Raw genomic sequence first — 21,889 nt, 5'->3', positions numbered from 1 at the left:
TCTTCCAGTGCACCGGACTGCAGTGATTAGACTGCATGGACATATCTGAAAAGTCATCTCAGAAACAACTTGAAACCCAAGATTCTATCTTCCTCTGGAGAGTATCTTCATTTGCTTCTGCTAGGTATCTGCCATCACCAGCAATCTGAGATTGGAGATATACTAAACTCCCTAAATGACACAAGAATTTCATTTCAGGGAAGACCCCATCCACTCCCCGCCCACCTGTACTCCAGCCTACAGCCTTTCAAGAATCCAACGTTACCCCTGGTCAGCTCAGCAGGATTCTCACCCACGGCAAATCCTGGACTCCAACTTCTGTTCCCCTACCCCGTCAATCTGTCGATACACTGCTCAGCCTTTCAAATCCTTTTCCATAATACAGCAAATACCAGGTACAAGAGCAGCCCAAGCAAGGTGTTCACCTCTCCGCGTTTCTATTATCTCCCAAACCTCTATCCAGTAATTAATTTACTATCTTGTGAATTCTCGGACACTTTTCAGCACGGACTGATTTCAGCTAGGTTCTCCAGTCCGCCATTACCAGAAGCACAAGGCCAGGGTCATTTTCTCAACTACTGCTTTTATATTCCAAAGTGAACTGGCTAGGTATAACCAAAAAGAGAATATCAGAAAATCGTGTGACAGACTCTTCAGCATTTTTCAGAAAACTCATTTCTGAATACAATCTACCACCTCAAGATCGAGAGGTTTAGAAAGCTGACGAACCTACTAATCGAACTGGACAAATGGCCAGTTTCTACCCCAGCTCATCCTGCTGGATCAAGCTGCGGGAAATCAACAGAGCAGACACTGTCATTTGCACATCCTCTTGAGTATCCATCTCCACAGGTCTGACTTCCAGGTGCCAGCATCTGCATCTCTGGCCCCTGGAGCCCATCTGCGCATGTGCAGTGCAGGCCCAAAAGTATATGAGCATATGTACCCTCCTAGAAGCAGCCTTCAACAAAAGACTAGTTAAAATACCCCAGAGCTCCCTTATATGCTTGCCCTGGATGCTAACTCTTGACACCTATATTCTACGCTGGTTCTCAAAGTTCCCCAGTGGAAGCTGCAGTGGCCTACAGTGGAAAATGACCTGAAATCCATACCCTCTCCTAGCTTCCTCGCCTGTCTCTCTTACTTTTTCATTCCCCTACTGGTGTGCCCTGAGATTACTGCACAAATAAACAAGGTGAACTGAAATTTTTAATCTTAGGATTCTGGAGAAACCCAAACTAATAAGAGAGAAGAAATCACTTGACAAATTCTTATTATGTACTAATTTTTTACTTTTAAGTAGAAAACTTAATTTTAAAAAGGGCCTATTTAGCTTTTGTTGCCTAGAGAATGCAAAATAATGCATGCAAAAAGTTATCCTGAAAAGTTGCAAGGTATTTTTATAGTTTTGCAAGAAAAGAACTTAAAGTGAAAAGCTCTTCTAAGGAAAGCAAAAGCTATCAGACAGTACAGCTTGAAATCATTATTAATCAAGTGATAAATGTGAAATTTGCCTGCATAATCAAATCTAGATACAATACCACAATCCTGGTATTGTGCATACAGTGCATACAGTTCACTGAAGATGGTAACTCACAAACCCTAAGTTAAAAAAAAATGGGAGTAACTTCAGTTTCCAGTTCCAACATGAGACGAGCTTACAAGTCATCACTCCCACCCCTACAAGAAAAAACTGGACAAATTGAACATCAATATGCTTTTAGACCATCAGAGAACTGAGGTTACAGGGCAAACTGACACCCAAAACCTAGAGACACACCGTGATATCTTCTTACCTGAAGCAGAAGCTGCTGGAGCCACAAACTGATGCTGCAGACTCTGTGACCTGGCGTGAGAGTGAGAAACTCTGGGGAAGCAGTCAGGATTGGGGGGAGGGGCTCCCACACTTCTGCGGGCTTTACCTCGAGGACCGTACTAGGTCCTCACCATGAATGTGGAGATACAGAAAGATCCCCTCTACTCTGACAGGGGAAGGGAAAAGTAATCACTGTAAAACACCCTAGAGCGGTCTCCAAGGCAAAGGCATTTGCTCCAGGGCAAAAGACACTGCTAGAACTTTCTCCTAGTTGGGAAAGGGCACTCCTCCCACTCCAGCCCCTGCTAGCCTTCCAGACAAACCTAAGAGAAAAGATCAACAGAAGGTCACAGCTTCCAGGAAACAGACCAGGAATTCTGCAGCTAGGGAAGGGAAAAGGGTGCAGGGGGGAAAAAGCTGCACCGCTGGCAAAACACTTGTGATGATCGTACCTGCAGACACAGAACTCTCACCCTCCTTCGTACTTGACCACCACACCAACAGGCTCCAAATATAATAAAGGGGTTACAGCTGAGAGAGCTGCAAGACACAGACTCTCTGGGGAAGGGTACTCAGAAAATCCCCAAGTCCAGAGGGCAGATAAAAACAAGGACACTAGAAGAATTTGAGGCCTCTGGCATCTGTAGCTAAAGCAAACACTAAACACAGCCAAACCCCCAGCTAGATCACCATAAACCCAAACACTAAAAATCTACTTACTTTAGCTCCTACCTGAAACAACATGTCAAGTTTTCAACAACATTAAAAATACAAAGCATACCAAAAAGCAAGAGAAAATAAGGTCTGAAGAGACAAGCCAATCATAAGAACCAGACTTCGGTGACACAGAATTGGGGATCATAAACAAGAATTTAAAATACCTAAGGGCGCGTGGGTGGCTCAGTCGGGTAAGTATCTGACTCCTGATTTCGGCTCAGGTTATGATCTCAGGGTCATGAGATCAAGCCTGTGTTGGGCTCTGTGCTGGGCGGGGGGCCTGCTTAAGACTCTCCCTCTCCCTGCAATCCCCCCTCAACAAATAATAATATCTATAATTAATATGTTAAGAATCCTAGTGGACAAAAAACAACAACATGCAAGAATACACGAGAAACATCAATAGGGAGATGGAAACTCTAAGATGGAATCCAAAGGCAGGGCTAAAAAATCAAGAACACTGTAACAGCAATGAAGACTGCCTTCCGTGGGTTCATCAGTGGCCTTTACAAAGCTAAAGAAAAGAGCAGTGAGCCTGAATATAGTTCACTTCCTAAAATGAAATGCAAAGACAGAAAAAGAGGAAAATAGTACATCCAAGAACTGTGGGCAATTCAGAAAGTATAACTTACAAAGTATCAGAATATCAGAAGGAGAAGAAAAAAAAAAGCATAAGAAATATCTTAAGTAACAATGGCCAAGAAATTTCCCAAACTAGTAAGAGAACCCAAAGCAGAATAAATACCCCCCAAACTCTCACCTCGGTATAATCAAAAGACAAACAAAAATGCTGAAAGAAGCCACAGGGAGGAAAAAAACTTTATCTACAGAGGGGAAAAAGGTAAGAATTAGAGTGGGATTTTCCTTAGAAATCATGTAAGCAAGAGATGGACTGAAATTCAAGAATGAAAGAAAAAATCCACCTGCCTTGGAATTCTATACCCACTGACAATATCCTTCAGAAGTTAAAAAATACCTTCTTGAACATAAACTGAGGAATTCGTCATCAGTAGACTTACCCTGCAAGAAAAGTTAAAAGAAATTCTTCAAGCAGGATGAAAATGACAAAAGTAAGAAACCTGGATCTACATAAAGAACATCAGAAGAAAAAAAATGAGACTTCTTTTTCTTTTTCTTAACTGATCTAAAAGAAACTGTTCAAAGGAACTAAGTCACAATATACTGAGTGATCATAGCATACTGGTAGGTGAATGAATGACAACAATGTCACCGGAATGGGAGGAAAAAACTGGAATGGTCTTCATTAATAAGGTATCTGTATAATATGTCTGGCAATTACTGTTACATGAAGGCAGATTCAAACTGATTAGTTTAAAATGTATACTGAAAACTCCAGGGCCACCACCAAAAATTTCTTTACAAGATGTGAATATGCTAAGTATAGGTAGACTAATGGTCCCCCAGAGCCAGCCACATCCCAGAATTAAGGCTGGCTGCTAATCACTTGACCTTAAAACAAGGAGATTATCCTAGATTATCTGGGTAGACCCAGTGTAATCTGAGGGTCCTTAAATGTGGAAAGGGAAACAAAACAGGAGATCAGAATGATGCACTGTAAGAGGAGGAACTCTGCTGTTGCTGGCTTTTGAAGTGGAGGAAGAGGGCCACAGGCCAACGACTGTGTGCGGTATGCCAAGACCCGGAGCCGGTATACTGACTGAAGAATGAGGGAGCACAACCAACCACACAAACAGGGGGCTTGGGGGGCGGGGGGGGCAGCAGGTCCCTTCCTCAGCACCTCAGACCTCAGCTTCCACTCTGGGAACATGAAACCCCCAGCAGCCTTTGGACTGAAGGTGCAACTTCAACATACCCACATGAAGGAAGCAGAGTCACAAGATTTATCACTCGAAGCTCGAAGAAGCAGGGGGACAGGGAGTGCAATGAGCTGGGGAAAGGGCAGTCCTACATCTGGGTTACCAGGGAGCAGGAGATAAAGAGCAGGGTAGCAAGCAGCTATTATTTTTAAGGGGGCTGGGGCAGAGTCACTAACTTTTCCCAGATTCACCTGAAGTGGTCATTTGAAAAGGTGCCCTGGGAAAGACAAAGCAGGAACTTCTGTGCGGCGTCCTAAACTCGCGTCCTTACCGAAATGTCCAGACTCCGGGCATGAACAGGATCATCACAAATATAAAATGCCTAGGCAGCAACTGAGAAACACAAAATTTTCCCTAAAAGGCACTTTCCTCATCACAATTGGCCCTGTGACGTCTGGGCATTAATCTTTAGGGAAAATCACAGGCACTCTCTGGACAGTGAAGATATTAAAAGCCACTGAAATGGTTTTCATCACCCAGTGCACAAAACATCTGAGTAAAGGAAGAATACCAATCAGGAATATCAACAGACAAAAGTTCAAAATCCTATCCGTAATTCTCCCCAGTTGCTGGGGTCCAGCCAAGAAAATAAAAGCCCTTGGATAAAGGTTAAATTGGTATTTGGTTAAAAACCCCGAGTGACATTATGGAATACTTGTACCTGTTCAGACTGATTGGTCGTTGTGCGCCCAGTGCAGTGGCGAGTAGCCTAGTCCATCCGAGTGACCTACTCCTAGTATTATGCGGATAAATACCACATACACTTTTGACATGAGGGGGAGAAGGACATGCAGATCGGAGGTCCTGTCCAGTGATGTTTAAGGGCAGTCCCAGGGAGATCAAAGTACACTGCTATGGACAGACAGGACTGCCTGGGAGCCGGCATGTGATAGGGGTGAGGCAAAGAAAAGCACACAGATGTGTGACCGCTCCAAGGCAATGGACGCACAGCGGACACCAACTGCCTGATCAGGGAAGCTGAAATAACTTGGGGTTCCCCCTGGATGGCTAGGCCAGGAGGCCCAAAACTGTGGGGATTATGTTCCTTGGGATGAGGGGTAGGTCATGTTCACGTATGCGGTGGTGTTACCTGGGCAGATATGGAGGGTTATAAAGAGCATGTGGGGGCTCTAGCCGATACCATACACTGCACTGCAAAGTGTCCTCCATGGGAGCGGCTGAACATCACAGAGTGGCCAGGCAAGCTGCAAGGATGAGTGAGGTGCCTTCTGCTGGGTAAATGGGACAAGGTTAATAAGTCAGCCGGTAGGCCACTAACTCCAGAAACAGTCTTTTGTTGAGCTTGGTAATATACCCAGCAATTACAGTGGTCTGAGAAATGAGCTCCAATTTCTGCCTACTGTATCAAAATATTAAGTTTATTGGAAGGCTTGAACAGCAAGACTGTGGAGCCCTGAGTGGTGATCACAGGAAAAGGTCCCTTTGGGGTGGTACAGGGAAGTGACCCTGCAGCTGTGGTTCTGCAGAGAGTAGAGGGGATGCTGCGGTGGTGGCAGCTCCTGTAGCTGGTAAGGGGTCCTACCAACAAAAATTAAAGTCACTAAGTCTCCACAGGATGCAACGTGGGCCAGTCCAATGCGTGAGAAGCAAAGGAAAACAACTAAGTGTTTAAAGAGGTCCCCAAAAGGTTGTAAGACCTGACACATACCTAATCTTCCAAACCTCAAAGGTGCAACGGAGGAGAGCAGCTTAGCAGTCCAAGAACTACCTCAAATACCACTGCACTGCAGTAAGCGAGAGCGTCCTGGGGTACCCACAGTTAGCGCTGCAAAATGTCATTCACAGGGATCATCCCAAGGAGCCAATTCAGCACTCGAGTCCCAGGGAGCGCGTGCCATCACCAGCCCCTATCATCAGTCCCGTCAGAGTCTTGTCTGCTCTACTGGAAGGCGGACACACAGCATTCAATAGCTCCTAAGAACATGGGCTGGGGCACTGTCACCTCAGCCCTGTCACCGGTGGAGGGAGCCACTCCTGAAGGGTGGCTCTCCCAGGTAGGGGAATTGAGGGGCAGGGGATCTAACAGGGTCACAGAGATTTGGGATGCCCTGAATAAGGTTTGTTTGCACCACTGGGAGCATTTACTGATATCATAAATTTTCAACAAAGTCTGGCAGGGGTTTCCCCAGAGGCACACCTTGCAAATGACTGGGTGGTGCTCTCCTCTGAGGCACAGGAGGTATCCACCTGTGAAGAGTAAAGGCTGGGGCGCACATGAAGCACTGTTTTAAAGAAAATTTAGTTGTATGTTCCCAACAGTTTAACGATTGGCCTTGCATCACCAGAGATGAGTATGAACTGCGTACACCTATCAGCCAATGAGGGTTGACATTAGGGCAATGTAATGCCCAGTGCCCAGAGGTCAGGATGTCGGTGACCACTTGGGCAAGGCTGGAGGTCTTTAAACATTTGTGCCACTGGTACCATTTAAGATAGAGGTCTTGAATCCCCTGCTAGTACCCACGCCTGGTGGTATTTTGAGCAATGTCCTCCCACTCTGGGGTGGAACTGCTATCTAATTATGAGAAAACATCACACAAATCCCAAGTGACAGACATTTTACAAAATACATGAGTATTCTCAAAACTGTCACGGTCATCAAAAACAAGTCTGAGAAACTGTCAGAGCCAAGAAGCCTAAGAAGACAGGATGACTACAATGTGTATCCTGGACTGACCTTTAGTTTTTACCTAATGTCCTTAGAAGGGGGAGGGGAGAGACTAAAGAAACCTGAATAAATTCTAATGTTAGTTAGTAATAATGTATCAGTCCTGGCTCATTAATTGTAATAAATGTGCCATACTAATGTAGGTTGTTAATAACAGGAGAAACTTGGCATGGCATATAAAAGAACTCTCAGTACTACTCTGTAATGCAATTTTCTATGAATCTAAAACAATTCTAAAATAAAATGAATTTTAAAAAGATGGGGTGCCTGGGTGACTCAGTGGGTTAAAGCCTCTGCCTTCGGTTCAGGTCATGATCTCAGTGTCCTGGGATCAAGCCCCGAATCAGGCTCGCTGCTCGGCGGGGAGCCTGCTTCCTCCTCTCTGCCTGCCTCTCTGCCTATTTGTGATCCCTGTCAAATAATTAAAAAAAAAAAAAATATATATATATATATATATATATATATATATATATATATATATATTTATGACCAGAGAAGCTCCTGGGTGGCTCAGTCAGTTAAGCATCCAACTACTGCTTTCAGCTCAGGTCATGATCTCAGGGTCATGAGACTGAGCCCTATGTATGGCTCTGAGCTCAGTGGGGAGGTGACTTGAGATGTTCATTCTCTCTCTCTCTGCACTGCCAGCACCCATGTCTGTGCACATTCACACACACTCTCTCTCTAGAATAAATAAAATCTTGAAAAAAAAAAAAAAAACCCCAAACCAGAAAGACTGTAGTCAGAATGAGCTTATTTTATACAACTAAAATAACCTAATCCTATGAAATCTGAGATTTGCTTCCAATTAACTAATAGAAGGTAAGACAGGTGGGGTTACAAATGAAAAAAAACTGCATGAAAAACCTGAAGAATATTTCTTTTAGAAGTTGATATTTAAGTCTGGCTTTAGAAAATAAGATTCCAATGGCCAAATACTGCAATATTTCAAGAAGAAAGTTCAAGTCTTGGAAAATTGCAACATAAGTATTTGTTTTTAGTTTTTCAAGCAAAATAGCAAGTGGAAAGGATGGCTATAATGAACAGATCAGCTGGTTAAGACTAGTGGAAGGTAATTACTTTTATGAGGACAGGCTGGGGCTCTGACCCTGAGGATGAGACTTAACTTGTTCTGCAAGCAAAAAAAACTAGCTAATGTCTTTAAGAAAATATATCTTATGGAAAAAATACTAGCAGCAGTGTATAATGGTTTGGGACAGAGGGGAATCTAGCTTGAAATTTGAATCTTAAGCCTCAAAGCAATGTTAAAAAAAAAAAAAAACACCAAAATTTTAGTTTAAGTTCCACTGAAATAATAGCAGAAGAGGAGCAAGCACTGAACCTCTGAGGACATGCACAGTTAAAAATCCTGAGAAAAAGGAAGTACTAATAAAGGACATGAGAAGGATCACAAAATTGAGACCCACAAGAGGGAGTACTGACCAGCAACATGAAGTGTCACAAAGATTTGGAGGTCAAGTCAGCAGGAGTTGAGGTGGGAGCATCAGATTTAGCCATAGGAAGGCATGAAGATCTTAAGAGAGCAGTTTTAGGGGCGCCTGGGTGGCTCAGTGGGTTAAGCCTCTGCATTCCGCTCAGGTCATGATCCCAGGGTCCTGGGATCAAGCTCCACATCGGGCTCTCTGCTCCGCAGGGAGCCTGCTTCCCTCTCTCTCTCTCTGCCTGCCTCTCTGCCTACTTGTGAGCTCCCTGTCAAATAGATAAGTAAAATCTTAAAAAGTTAAAAAAAAAAAAGCAGTTTTAAAAATGGGAAGGATTAGTTCCTCAAGAAGTCAAACAGATGTTACCCTATGATCCAGCCATTCCACTCCTAGGTTTTTACCCCAAAGAATCAAAAACAGGTGCATGTAGCCTCATGTGCACAGCAGCTGGTCAAGAGATGAACCGACCAACAAACTGTGAGATAGCCAAAAATGGAACTCTAATTCAGCCACAAAAAGGAACGAAGTCTAACAGACGCTCGCCAGGTATGGAATCTGAAAACAATACATGAAATAAGCCTGACACCAAAAGGCAAATACCGCACAACTCCACTGGCAGGAGGTACTCCCGGCGGCCCAATTCGGAGAGGCAAAAAGGGTCCGGGGGAAGGGGAAATGGGAAGTTACTGCTTCGCGGTTCGAGCTTCTGCCCGGAGCGACCAAAACGTTTCTGGACACGGACTGTGATGCACTACTGCGGAAGTACTGAACAGCTGAATCTACACTTAAAGATGGGTCATTACGGACACTGGGGAGGCTGTGTGCCGTGGGGACTGCGGTGAAGTGTGTAAGGCCGACGAGTCACGGCCCTGTACCCCTGGGGCTAACAATACATTGTAGGTTAATTTTAAAAGAATTTTAATTTAAAAAAAGGTAAAAATTTTTAAAAAGATAAATTTCATGTTGCATGAATGTTTAAAAACACCAAGTAGACCCCGGACTGCAAGGAAGAAACAGCCGAGAAACTGCCCAGAGGTGGGAAGGCTGGGTCTTTCCCACCTTTAAGTACGAAGCGCCACCCACGCACACGGAGGGTGGGGCGGTTGCCGTTCCTCGGTCTCAGGGCAGAGTAGGTCTCCACAGACGAATTTCTGGGTGAAAGCTTGGAACTTAGAGCAGGAAAGCAAACAGACTTTAAAGTCGGGCCCAAACCGGCGGTCTGGGGGGAGAGAGGGCGCGGGAAACCCGTGAGAAGCACAGCGGTCCCTTCGCCGTGGTCTGGAACACCGAGCGACCAACAACGGACTTCCCAACACTCGGCTGCAGCGGAACCGGACCCCGCTCCCCGCGGAGAAGACCAGCGCCGCGCGACCCCTCCAAGGACGAAGCCTTTCGGAACTGGAGGCCGCGGACTTGGCCTTTTCAGATTTATCCCAACGCCACGGCGTTTAAGAACGTCGGGCAACTACACGAGGCAAACAGCCCCAATTCTCCAACAAGCAAACAGAAAGGAGAGAGAAACCAGAGGCACCTCAGCCAAAGGCCGTGTGTCACGGCGAGCGGTGGCGCCTCCCGGGAAACGCGAGCCGCCCGGTTGGGGGGTGGGGCGGAGGGGGCGGAGGGGCCGGGGGGCGGGGGGCGGGTGCAGCGCTCACTTCTCTCTCGCGTCCGCCATCTGTTACCGGCTCTGCCGCACCCCCCCACTTCGCCCGGAAGACCGAGCCGCGGGGCTCCGACCCTCGTTCCGGGAAACAGCGGCGGGAGCCCCGGGCCCACGGCTCCGCGACCCCAGCGCGGCCCGGCCCCCGCCGACAGGGGCGCGCCGGGTCCCGCGGGCGGTTCCTCCGTCAACACCCAGTCCCCGGAGGCGGTGCTCGCGGTCGGACTCCGCAGCCGGCCGCCGGGCGTCAGGCCCCGGGCGCAGCCTTCAGCCTTGGGGTCTCGGGGCCGCGGGCCGGAGCCGCTAGCTTGAGGCGCTGAGGGGACGACGGAGGCCGCGCGGGCTCAGATGTCGCCGCGCCAGGCCGCGCGCTACTCACCCTGACGCAGGCAGCGCAGGATTCCGGGCTTCTGGGACTCGGGCTGTGGCATCTTCCCTCCCGCCACAGCCCGGGTCCGACCCGCATTAGCCACAGCAGGGGGAGTTGCCCGGGAAGAAACGCTGCACCGGCGCGGCGGCGGTCACGGGCTCCCGCGCCGCAGTCTCAGACGGAGCGCGCGTGCCCCTGGGGCCACGTGACGGAAGGCCCCGCCCCCGCGCGTGGGTGACGTCACCGCCCGCGCCTGGCGTGGCGCTGGCGAAGACTGCGGCGTTCGCGAAGCTCGCGGCTCGGCGGCGGCCCTGAGGGTCCGTGACGGGCGGCTTGGGTTTTTTTCTCGTTGTAAACCCCCCCGATGAGGACAAGCGGGCGCGTACGTATTAGATGTGCAGCTTCAGCTTTGCTCAAACAAATGTGGGTTCCACTGTGAAGGCTTTGCGGTGCCCTCCCCGAGGAGCCGTGGAAAGCCAGTGAGGCCTCCCAGGAGGAGCGGCCGCAGCAGGCGGCGCCGGTGTCCCCTGGGGGCTGCTTGGAACTACTGGGGGGGGGGGGGGCACCTGAGCGGCTCAGTGGGTTAAAGCCTCTGCCTTCGGCTCAGGTCAGGATCCCAGCGTCCTCGGATCGAGCCCCGCATCGGGCTCTCTGCTCAGCAGGGCGCCTGCTTCCTCCTCTCTCTGCCTGCTTGTGATCTCTCTGTCAAATAAATAAAATCTTAATAAAAAAAAAAAACGCTGCTGAATCAGAAGCCCTTTGCCACACCTACCTAGTCATCAATATCTGCGTTTTAGCAAGATCTGCAGGCCAGGCGCACAAACCGAGCTTGGACCCCGGTGCTCGCGAGCGGTCAGCGCCCGAGACCTTCCACTGCTCACTCCGCCTGCTCCCGACCCTTGACAGCGTCAGGTACTTAAATGTCTGCCATTCTGAGGGTCTGGCGTGGAATTTTTTTCTAGCTGTTACTTTAAACGTTTCTAAGCTAGTCCGTCAAATTAGTGCATAATGGTACAAACCCAGCAGCTGAGGTTTGGGTTAGCTCCAGTTTTGCGGTTAGGAAGAATGACACTAAAATTTTAGCTGTTTGCAGCCTCCTGCTGTGGTTAAGCCCAGTCTTTGACACTGGGCTGGTTCTGCTACTGTATGGGCGGGATTAGTGTGTCCCCAGATAGTTACCGGATGAAATACGGGATGGCTGGAAATTTCCATTTCAGAGCAACAAAGAACAATTTTGTGGTGTAAGTATGTTTGGTGGAATATGTGAAATACACTTCTAACAAAATATGGTGTATTCAAAATTTGGATTTCAGAGACCGAGCATCCTGTATTTTTGTCTGCTAAAATCGGCAACCCCAGCCTGTGAACAGATCCTACCTTTGGATTTCTCATCGGTGAAATGGTAATAACAACAGGGCCCATCCTACGTGTGGCTGGGCTGAGATAATCCGGGCAGAGACTTGCCACAGCCTATGAAACATAACCGGGAGCTGTTTCAGGCTGGCGCGCCTTAGGCTGCATTCCGAGAAGTGTGCTTTCTTTAGAGAACTCCCAGGCTTACTTTAAGATTTGTCTGAACATTCCATCATAGCAAAACTGTGTTTTAAGGAAAGCTTTGAGTGGGTTAGGTCCAAAATAGAAGTCAGGTTTTTAAGTTTCCACATGAAACAGAAAATTGCCACCTATAGGCTAATACGGATTTCCTTTCGATCACACCAGTACTTGGATATTTATTCTCATTCCTATTCCAGACTTGTCTAAGGAATATACTACATCATCTCTAAGACTTGCCCACACTGTTATCTGGTACCGGAACCAAGACTCACACTAAAAAATTAAAATTTAAGGGGCACCTGGGTGGCTCAGTCTGTTGAGCACCTGACCTTTGGGTTCAGCTCAGGTCATGATCTCAGGGTCTAGATCGAGCCCTGCGTCAGGCTCCGCCCGCACTATGCGGAGAGTCTGCTTGAGATTCTCTCCCTCTCCTGTCCCTGTCCTCGCACCCCTTTCTCCCCATGCCTGCAGGTGTGCCCGGTCTCTAAGGAGAAACAAACAAACAAGTAGTACCTAATATTAGGCTCATGGCTCTAAGAACATTTGTCTTTTCCTTTCGGCAAAGCTGATTATTTGCCATATCCTCCTTTATGCTTACCAAAGGGAAAAAAACTATGCTCAAATTTCAAAACTGAAAAAAAAGTTATTTCAAAATGATTTATTTATACTAGCATTTTTTCCTTCTGCTATAGATTTCTATTTTGTATTTTACCCTAATTTTAATAGATCCATGTGTTTATTATAAACATTTTTTATTACTTCCTAGAAGCAGGTAAAGTATAAATATGGGCCAAGAATAAAATCATAACGTGGTGCTTATTTTGTGTTGCCAGATTGACTTTTTAAAGGCTCAGTCACGTTCCCTGACCACCGTAATATATAAGCTCAGGTCTTCCCCATGTCATTCTAACAACAGATTCTAGAGAGTAAGTTGCTAAATACATATGTATAAAGAGATCATAGTAACTGGTTCTTTTTTCTTTACATTATATGGATTATCTCAAAGAACACGAGCTCCATGAAGGGAGGGATGTTTTGTTGTTCCCCCGTCTGCTGTGTCCCAGCACCTAGAAGGATATCTGGCCCTGGATGACTACTCAGTTGTCGACTGAACGAGCATAAAAGATAAGTTGTCTCCTACTATAAAAACTAGTTTATACGCTAAGTTTAGTGATCCTACCCCATCTCCCCTGGTTCTTTTATTCCTTTCAATGTGTTTCCACCTGCATTTTCTCATTGTTTCTGTGAATTAAATATATGCCCCCTTCCTAGCCACCTTCACCAGGGTGAACACAGTAGCCATCCTTCTAACTCAAAAGACATACTTTAGACATTTGGGGGATGCCTGGGTGGCTCAGTGGGTTGGGCCTCTGCCTTCAGCTTGGGTCTTGATCTCTGGGTCCAGGGATCAAGTCTCATATCAGGCTCTCTGCTCAGCGGGGAGCCTGCTTCCTCTCTTTCCCTGCCTACTTGTGAACTCTCTGTCAAATAAATAAATGAAAATAAATAAATAAATAAAGACGTTTGGGAGTGTGTTCACACAGGGTAGATAGGGAACTTAGCTACTTCTTCCCCAGTCCCAGCTAAACAGTTCTTAGTCAGAACATAGATTCACAACAGAGCGCACACTCCAAGAAAGGTCAGGAGAGCTGTAAGCCAGAGCCATGGGAGGGGAAAAATACGAACAAGGCAAAACTGGAAGCAGGGAAGAGGGACTGTCTCCTAATGACAAAAGGACTGACAGACACAAACCAGAAGGCTGGCCTAGAGAACTGAACACCACAGCAAGTGGATGGGACGTCGGAAACTCAGGAACCCAGCCAAGCAAGGGATCAGTTCCAATATCTACACTGGCAGCAAGAGAGGAGCTCGAAACCGTTGAGCTGAAGTTGGTATGTACCAACCAAGGCTCTCTGTGAATGTCCTTCTGAGAAGGCCACCAGGCCAGGTCACTTGCCTGGAGTGAATGGAGTTGACAGAGTCTCCAAAAGTGGAACCTTCCCTATGGTCCAACAGGACCAAGTGAGTCTGGCAAATAACGAAGAGAATACACTTCACTTCACACAACTGTATGACAGTCTCATCTGTGTGACCGTGTAGTGGCATGTGTAACAAAGTATTAAGAACTATCGTTAAAGGAAGACAGAAAGGCACTCTGGTTGTATTTCTTACTGCACGTCACTTAATTTCATGTTGTTCCAAACTCGCGTCAGGTCTGGAACTGTGTTCTTTGCTGTGTTGAAGACCTCAGAGGTTTTTAGTCCTTCATTAATGAAAAGGATTTGTTTCCTTTTCTTTGGCTGTCCTTAGATGTCTCCAGTTCTGGGAAGACATTATCCAAATACCACTGAAATGGTTTGCAACCCAACCGTTTCCTCAGTTCAACGCGCTCGCTGATGTTTCCATAGGCAACAGATTTCAGACCAGGTTGTCGTAAAAAAAACTGCTCCTAAATGGAAATAGAGAGTCAGTCATTCCATTAAGCCAAACAAGCCATATCTAACGTAGCAGTATATCCTTCCATCACCTGAACAACAACAACAAAAATCAGAAGACCTTCCGATTCCATCCATAGCGGGAGGGCAGAGACACACGTGGTACCTGGATTCCCTCAACCCACACGCATTCACAGTATGTGCTGTGACAAACCACAGCAGAGGGGTGTAGAGGGATCCAGGGCGGGACCCAGGGATCCGGTGCTGCTTCTCAGAAGCCCAAGAATCACAGCCCCCTATGGTGACATGTTTATATGTTCAGATTTTAGAAGACTTTTAAAATATACTAACAGGTAGGGGCTCTGTGGAGCAGCTAGGAGCTACCTAGGTGGCTCAGTTGGTTAATGATCTATCTTCAGCTCAGGTCATAATCCCAGGGTCTGGGGACTGAGCCACTCATCAGGCTCTCTGCTCAGCAGGGAGTCAGCTTCTCCCTCTTCCTCTGTCCCCCCATCCCCATCCCCCACCCCCACCCCTGCCTCCACCCATGCACTCTCTCTCTAAAAATAAATAAATATTTTTTAGAAAAATAAAATAAAACATGCTAACAGGTGGAAAAATTGCAGAACAAAATATTGTGTGAATTTCATTATATAAAAGGATATATATTTGTTTTTAAATGTGTGTTAACAAGAAACTATTCATTTTAGTGATTGCTAAATTTAGTGATTTAGCACTTGCTAATTTAATGTTAACTTCTGAGGGGTGGAACTATGGTCTGAGAAAGCTTTTCACTTAGTATTCTTTCAGTACTGTATGACTTAAACATGAGTATGTTTTACCTTTTAAAAATAATTTCTTTTAAAAATCAGGATATATAATAAGCATACAAAAAATACATAAAATTCAATGTGCAACTTAATGAACTGTTGAAAAATCAACCCCCATGACACTGACTAGGTCAAGAAATACTACACAATCTCCTTGAAGCCCCCAGCCTGTCCCATCCTGAACAAAGCCTTTCCCTTGGTTTTAAATACTAACTTGATTATGTATTCATGCTTTTGCTTTTTTTTTAGCTTTGATTATCTAATTGTGCACACATAAATTATGTGACTTGATTTTACCCATTTTTAATTTAATAGGAACTGGAATAAATCAGTATACATTCTATTGTTTTTGGCTGCTTTAGTTCACCATTATGTCCTTAAGATGGGCTGTACTGTTGTATGTACGTCTATGGTTAATTTTCATGGCCAAATAGAATTATATCCATTAAATATGTCGCATTCGTCCATTCTGACCTGATGAGCGCGTGGGCTGTATTTAGTGCAGCTGACACCTACAGTGTTGTTCGTGGGCTGTAACTAGTGCAGCTGACACCTACGATCCTGTTCGTGAGCCTTCTCCTTCGTGAATTCTTGCACAAAGCGTGCCTTTCTGGGATGAATGTGTCGGATGGAATTGCTAGATTGTGGGATATTCATGATCTTTACTTGATTTTGCCAAACTGTCTTCCAAAGTGAGTTTGTAATAATGAGTGCTCTCACATGCGATGTCTGAGAATTCCTGTGCTTGTCAATACTTGGACCTATCAGACTTTAAACAGTTTTGCCAATCTAAATGGCTATGTAGAAATACCTCACTGAGGCTTTAATCCGCATTGCCCTGATTACTAAAGAGTATTATTACTTTTATACTTTAAAATAATAAATAAATATTAGATTAAGACCAGAACATAGACTATCATAGAGAGATTCTTACATATTTCTCCCCATGTATCTGACGTGAGGTCTTGTGGGGGTTACTGCCATATTGGTTTGTGCACGGGTTGTGCGGGGACCACTTTCAAATCGGGCCAAAGCGGCATGTTCTCTGTGCATCCTTTTAGGTCCTGGCTAGGGGCTGTAGGCTTGGGGAGGTGCACAGATGAAGGAGCATGGCTTTGGTAGAGAAATTTTTGACTGTCGGTTGAAGAGAGGTAATGGGGGGTGCCTGGGTGGCTCAGTGGGTTAAGCCTCTGCCTTCAGCTCAGGTCATGATCTCAGGGTCTTAGGATCAAGCCCCTCATCAGGCTCTTTGCTCAGTGGGGAGCTTGCTTCCCCCTCTCTCCGCCTGCCTCTCTGCCTACTTGTGATCTCTGTCTGTCAAATAAATAAATAAAATCTTTAAAAAAAAGAAAAGAGGTAATGGAGTTTCTCACGTGGTCTCCAGATCACAGCAGCTGCATCCCTTGAGAACTTGGTAGTAGAGGAAGAGAATCTGGGGAGCTGCCTGTGGGGAGGAGGGCAGGGATTGCTGCTTCAGAGGGGCACTGCTTGGCGGGGGGAAATAGATCTGGGCCAAACTAACTCCCGGTGGTGGTTGATTTTCTTCTGAGAAACTTGAGTTTCCCTAGAAATTAAAAAGTAATGCTCCAGGGCAGTAGGTTCAAATGAACCAATTGAGAATAGGGTCTGGGAAGGCAGATGAGTGGCTGGCGGCTAATTTAAGGAAATAGAGGGAAAACCCCCAAAACTTCCTATCTGGAAAGGTAGTAGTAGCAGGTGTCTTTAGGGCAATCCCATTCTGTACTCTTGCTTGTCTTTCCAAATCAGAGACGTTTCCTTCACCTTGTATTGGTCCAGCCAAACGTGCACCAATCTGAGATTGTTATAGGTCACGGATTTCATAAAACCAGGTCGACCTGGAAAGCGCGGCTTATTGATGAGTCCCACTCTCGAGCAGGGGAGTATGAAAAGTTGGCCTCCACACACCCAGATCTAGATGAAACCGAAAAACATTAATGCATGTTTGCTAGTAGTACTAGGCAACTGCAGAATCTTTTTTTTTTTAAACAAACATAGGAATAGCTAACATGTCTTAGATTGTTCATTTAAGCCTCACAACAACCCTATAATGTGGATACTGTGGTTATCCCCACTTTACAGATAAAGAAACTCATACATACGTTGAATAAGAAACTTGCCCAGTGACAGAGTGTGCAGGGTTTAAACTCAGGAAGTTTGGCTTCCGAGTTAGCACTCCAAATACAAAGTAATTCTGTCTCCCTCATAAAAAATAATTCTTTGTTTTTGTTTTGTTCTTTTTAAAAAAAATTTTATTTATTTATTTGACCGAGAGAGAGAGTGAGCGAGCACAAGCAAGGGGGCAGCAGGCAGAGGGAGAGGGAGAAGTAGTTTTCCCACTGAGCAGGGAGCTGATGCAGGACTTGATCCCAGGACCTTGGAATCATGACCTGAGCCAAAGGCAGATGCTTAACCCACTGAGCCAACCAGGTCCCCCATATGTGATCTATTCTGATGCTGATTATATAAAAAGTGGAAAAATACTTTGTCTTCAAATATTCACAATGATGTTCTGAGCATGACTAAGTGTTACTGGATGTTAGCAGGTAGCAAGAAAATACTGATCAGGGCTAAATTCGATGATGCCTCTTTTTTGTACTTTAAACACTTCATAAAACGTTTTTAAAAAGATTTTTATTTGACAGAGAAAGAGAGCATAGCAGGGGGAGCAGCAGGCAGAGGTTCCTCGAGCAGGGAACCAGATGTGGGGCTCGATCCCAGAACCCTGGGATCATGACCTGAGCCAAAGGCAGATGCTTCACTGACTGAAACACCAAGGCACCCCTGGATCTCATTTTCATCTGAAATTGAGAACTACACAGTTGTTCACTTAAGATACTATTTGGGGGGCACTTTGTTATATATCAAAAGCTAATTACTACTAGCTATTTATTATGTTTTATTCTCTTTTTTTTAAGTGAGAACTTAAGGATATTTGGAAGATCATTAGTATCTGTTTGATAATTAGACTGGAGAAAGCACTGTTTATTATGTTTTAAATGTTTCTTGATTAGAAAAGAAATCTGGCATACAGAATAGAAAATAAAAGTAATCAAAGTGATAGAAGAGGTACAAAACTAAAAATTTTATGAGAAAACATTCTAAAAAATCATGCGGTGCCTGAGTGGTACAGTCCGGTGAGCACATCTGACTCTTGGTTTTGGCTCTGGTCATGATCTCGGGGTCGTGGGATTGAGTCCTACATTGGACGCCACCCTGACTTTGGAGTCTGCTTGGAATTGTGTCTTCCCCTCTGACTCTCTCCCACCCCCCTGGAGTGAATGAATAAATAAATCTTTTAGAAAAAATCAAATTGTGGGCACCTGGCTGGCTCAGTCGGCTAAGCAGCTGCCTTTACCTCAGGTCACGATCCCAGGGTCCTGGGATCAAGTCCTGCATCAGGTTCCCTGCTCAGCGGGGAGCCTGCTTCTCCCTCTTCCACTGCCTGCAGTTCTGCTGACTTGTGATCTCTCTCTCTGTGTCAAATAAATAAATAAAATATTTTTTAAAAATCAAATTGAAGGAAACTACAGCAATTTAGCTTAATCTTCCTAGGGCTCATGTATTTGTTCTCTTACTCTTGATTCATTCTCTAGAGGGACATGATCTGTCTGGACATATATTTTACTGGGCTCACTGTCCGTGTAGACAGTGGTCCGCTTGCTTCCTCAGAAGTTCTGCTGGAAGTTGTCCATCCAGCTCCCTGTCTCTACTGTTATTATTATTATTATTATTATTATTATTAGTCGTCGTCGTCGTAGTAGTAGTAGTAGTAATAACAGCTCTGGCACCCCACTGAAAGTTAAGCTAACACAGTGGGTAAGAACACAGACTCTGGGACGCTCAGTATAGCTCGAGTCCTCCATCAGCTGTATGAACGAAGGCAAGTTACTGCAGTTACTCAACCTACTTGTGCCTCCGTTTCCTCAACTGCAGAGTGAGAGTAAGTACCCACCTCATGGGATTGCTATGAACATTAGATAATTTGATGCTTATAAAATGCTTAGAGTTTCTATTTATAAATCAGCATGCATCTCTGCTGTAGTGAAGTGTGGTCGGTTGCCAGAATGGCTACACCTCTTCATTCCTCTATGCACATTTCTGTGCAATGTAACATTGTCCCTCATTCCATCAAGAGGTAAAGCTTATTTCTCCACCTCTTAAGTCTGGCCTTGGCCACATGATTTGCTTTGGCCAATGCAACCTTAACAAATGTGACACAAACAGATGCTTAAAGTGTTTGCTGCATGGGACTTCATTTGCTACTCTTGGGAACCTTGTGACCATCTCACTGGAAATGAGCCTGAGCTAGCCTGACTGATGTAAGACACAAATGGCAAGTCATCTCCACTGCCGCAGCGATCACTCGGCAAATGTCCAGACATGCAAATGATGTCATCGTAGACTCATCAGCCCCAGCTGAGCCTCTGGATGAACACAGATGTATAGGCAATATCAGCAGAAACCAGCCATCCTGTCTCTGACTGGAAAAGCCACTTTGGCAACACAGTGAATTATGAGAAATTAGAACTGCTGTTTTAAGCCACTGTGTTTCGTGATAGTTCGTTATACAGCAAAAGCTAACTGATACATGAGGGGACTTTTTTTCTCTTAACTTTAGTTTTACTCATTAAGTAAAACAGACCTCCATACACTTGGTTGTTTATTCCAGAAACTTGGTGTGATAATGGAATTATCTTTCAGCAAATATTAGTTCACTCTCCCGTCCCTCACTTTGGGGCAAAGTTTATTTCTTGGACATCCTGACTTTGGGCTTGTCCCTCTGTTGCCTTGGCCAACACAATGGGAGTAGACATGATGCATGCTGAAGCTTTAAATATGTTTTGTGGTCTGGCTTGACTTTTGCATCCTTGCCCATCCAAATGAAAAGAATATGCTGGGTTGCTACTAGTCACCACTAATAATCTAGTAACCCCAAATACTAGTAGAATAGTAATACTAGTAGAACATGAATAGAATTTTTTTTTACACAAGTAGAATTCTAATACTCATAGAATGATGAATTGACCTGAAGTCAAAGACTAGATAGAGCCAAGCCCAGACCATCTAAGAGGCAGAGTCCCCCTCGCCAGCCCATGAACATATGAAAGAAACAACCTAACGCTTATTGGTCTAAGTGATTCAGTGTTCAGCTGGTTTGTAACATAGCGTCATCATGACATTAGCCAACTGATAATGGCCTGTCTGGGACACCGCTTTGTCTTAACATCCATCTTACCTGCTCAGTCTCTTAGTTCCATCCACTCTATGCCTGGAATCTGTCCAGTCTTCCTGCCTCCATTACAACTGCTCTAGTTCCATCCAAGGCCACCCTTTGTCCAGATCATCACAAGAAGCTCCTGCTCTCCCTGCTTATCCCCTACTTTGTTCATCTCCATCACTGTCCTGCCTAAAACCTACCTGCAGCTTTCCACCATGCATAAGACACAACCTAAATCCTCACAAGGCTCTGAGGCATCCTGCCCTTGCCCCTCTCCAGCCTTCCCTTATCCTTCTCTCCTTGCATCATGGCCCAGCCTCACTGGCCCTTCTCCACTGACACATATGGGTTGGAAAGCTGCCTATTTTCTGAGTCTGTAGGCGGAAATCAGGGCATTACGAAGTATTTTCTTTCTTCTGTAATCTGTATTTGTTTTCATGAGGTGACGTAGGGGTACCCCATGTGACAAAAACCAGGGTAGGATTTTCTCAGGCTGTTCCATTGGCCTCACAGTTACAGCGCTGCCTTCCAGATTCAGGCAGTCCATCAGATTTATTTTCTAGTCTATCCCGCCTTCTCCAGTCTCAAGAAACTTCTCAGCAGAAAGTGAGGAGAGGCTGCTAGCCAGATACCACTTTAAATGAGGACTCTGGGATGGCTGTCGCGTAGAAAGAAAGGAACCAATATCGGCCGATGGCTCATTGGGTGGCAGACACTGTTTTAAATGCTTGATGTGCGTCGCCCCAGTCGATACACACAATGATTATTCTGATCATTTATACATGATCAGGCTTCCTAGACTCCAACCAGTTCAACCATTTGTAAATATTTCCCAACCACTTCTTATGTGGCAAACATACTAGGTGCTCTGGGACCCAGATGTGAACAAGTCAGACCGTGTTCCTGCCCTTGCGGGGCTCACCGCCTGGTCAGTACACAGATTGATGGGCATCCAGCACAAAATAAAAATGGAGTCTCTGATTCAAAAATTATAACAAATTTCAGGAAGGCAACCGTGGAATATTCCACTAAGTGTGGGGTCCTTCCAAACGTGCCCCCACAGGCAACCACACAGGTTGTATGCCCACAGAGCCTGCCCTGAACTTGGTACACTAGAACAGGTGCTGTTATGGTACTGTCTACTCAAAAAAAGAAAAATAAAGCATGTGCTCTCATGCATGAGCACACACAGGAGAAGGGACCCCAGACTTGTGCACGTGCGTGTGCACGTGCATGTGCGTGTGCATGTGTGTGTGTGCATGGGCATGCAGGGAGAGTGGTCATAAGGTCAAGGACACC

The 21,889-nt window shown here is 45.6% G+C and overlaps 2 protein-coding genes and 1 long non-coding RNA gene across 10 annotated transcripts in view; 1 reads left to right on the top strand and 2 right to left on the bottom strand.

Moving 5' to 3' along the window:
- Positions 1 to 10,739, bottom strand: part of GALNT11 (polypeptide N-acetylgalactosaminyltransferase 11) — a 52,622-nt gene extending 41,883 nt beyond the window's left edge. For 2 of the 3 annotated variants that reach the window (XM_059172317.1, XM_059172316.1), the window contains exon 1: positions 10,542 to 10,739. The gene's annotated coding sequence lies outside the window, so the exon portion shown is untranslated. Of the gene's footprint in view, positions 1 to 9,561; positions 9,672 to 10,541 lie in introns of all 3 variants that reach the window. The other variant, XM_059172318.1, reaches the window with a different exon arrangement.
- A 51-nt stretch (positions 10,740 to 10,790) lies between these two features.
- Positions 10,791 to 14,121, top strand: LOC131829965 (uncharacterized). The gene is made up of 4 exons (XR_009353042.1): positions 10,791 to 10,914; positions 11,330 to 11,444; positions 11,846 to 11,934; positions 13,093 to 14,121. It is a non-coding gene; the product is annotated as an uncharacterized LOC131829965 (long non-coding RNA).
- Positions 14,122 to 14,227: 106 nt separating this feature from the next.
- Positions 14,228 to 21,889, bottom strand: part of GALNTL5 (polypeptide N-acetylgalactosaminyltransferase like 5) — a 49,219-nt gene continuing 41,557 nt past the window's right edge. For all 6 annotated transcript variants that reach the window (XM_059172309.1, XM_059172315.1, XM_059172312.1 and 3 more), the window contains 2 exons: positions 17,134 to 17,283; positions 14,228 to 14,535 (listed from right to left, as the gene is read on the bottom strand). In XM_059172309.1, coding sequence (XP_059028292.1) covers positions 14,344 to 14,535; positions 17,134 to 17,283 — 342 coding nt within the window. In that variant the 3' untranslated portion in view covers positions 14,228 to 14,343. The remainder of the gene's footprint in view (positions 14,536 to 17,133; positions 17,284 to 21,889) is intronic.

Source organism: Mustela lutreola, chromosome 4, assembly GCF_030435805.1.
Source record: "Mustela lutreola isolate mMusLut2 chromosome 4, mMusLut2.pri, whole genome shotgun sequence".
Lineage (NCBI taxonomy): Eukaryota > Metazoa > Chordata > Mammalia > Carnivora > Mustelidae > Mustela > Mustela lutreola.
The sequence above is the reverse complement of the archived record's forward strand: the minus strand, read 5'-3'. Positions and strand labels throughout refer to the sequence as shown.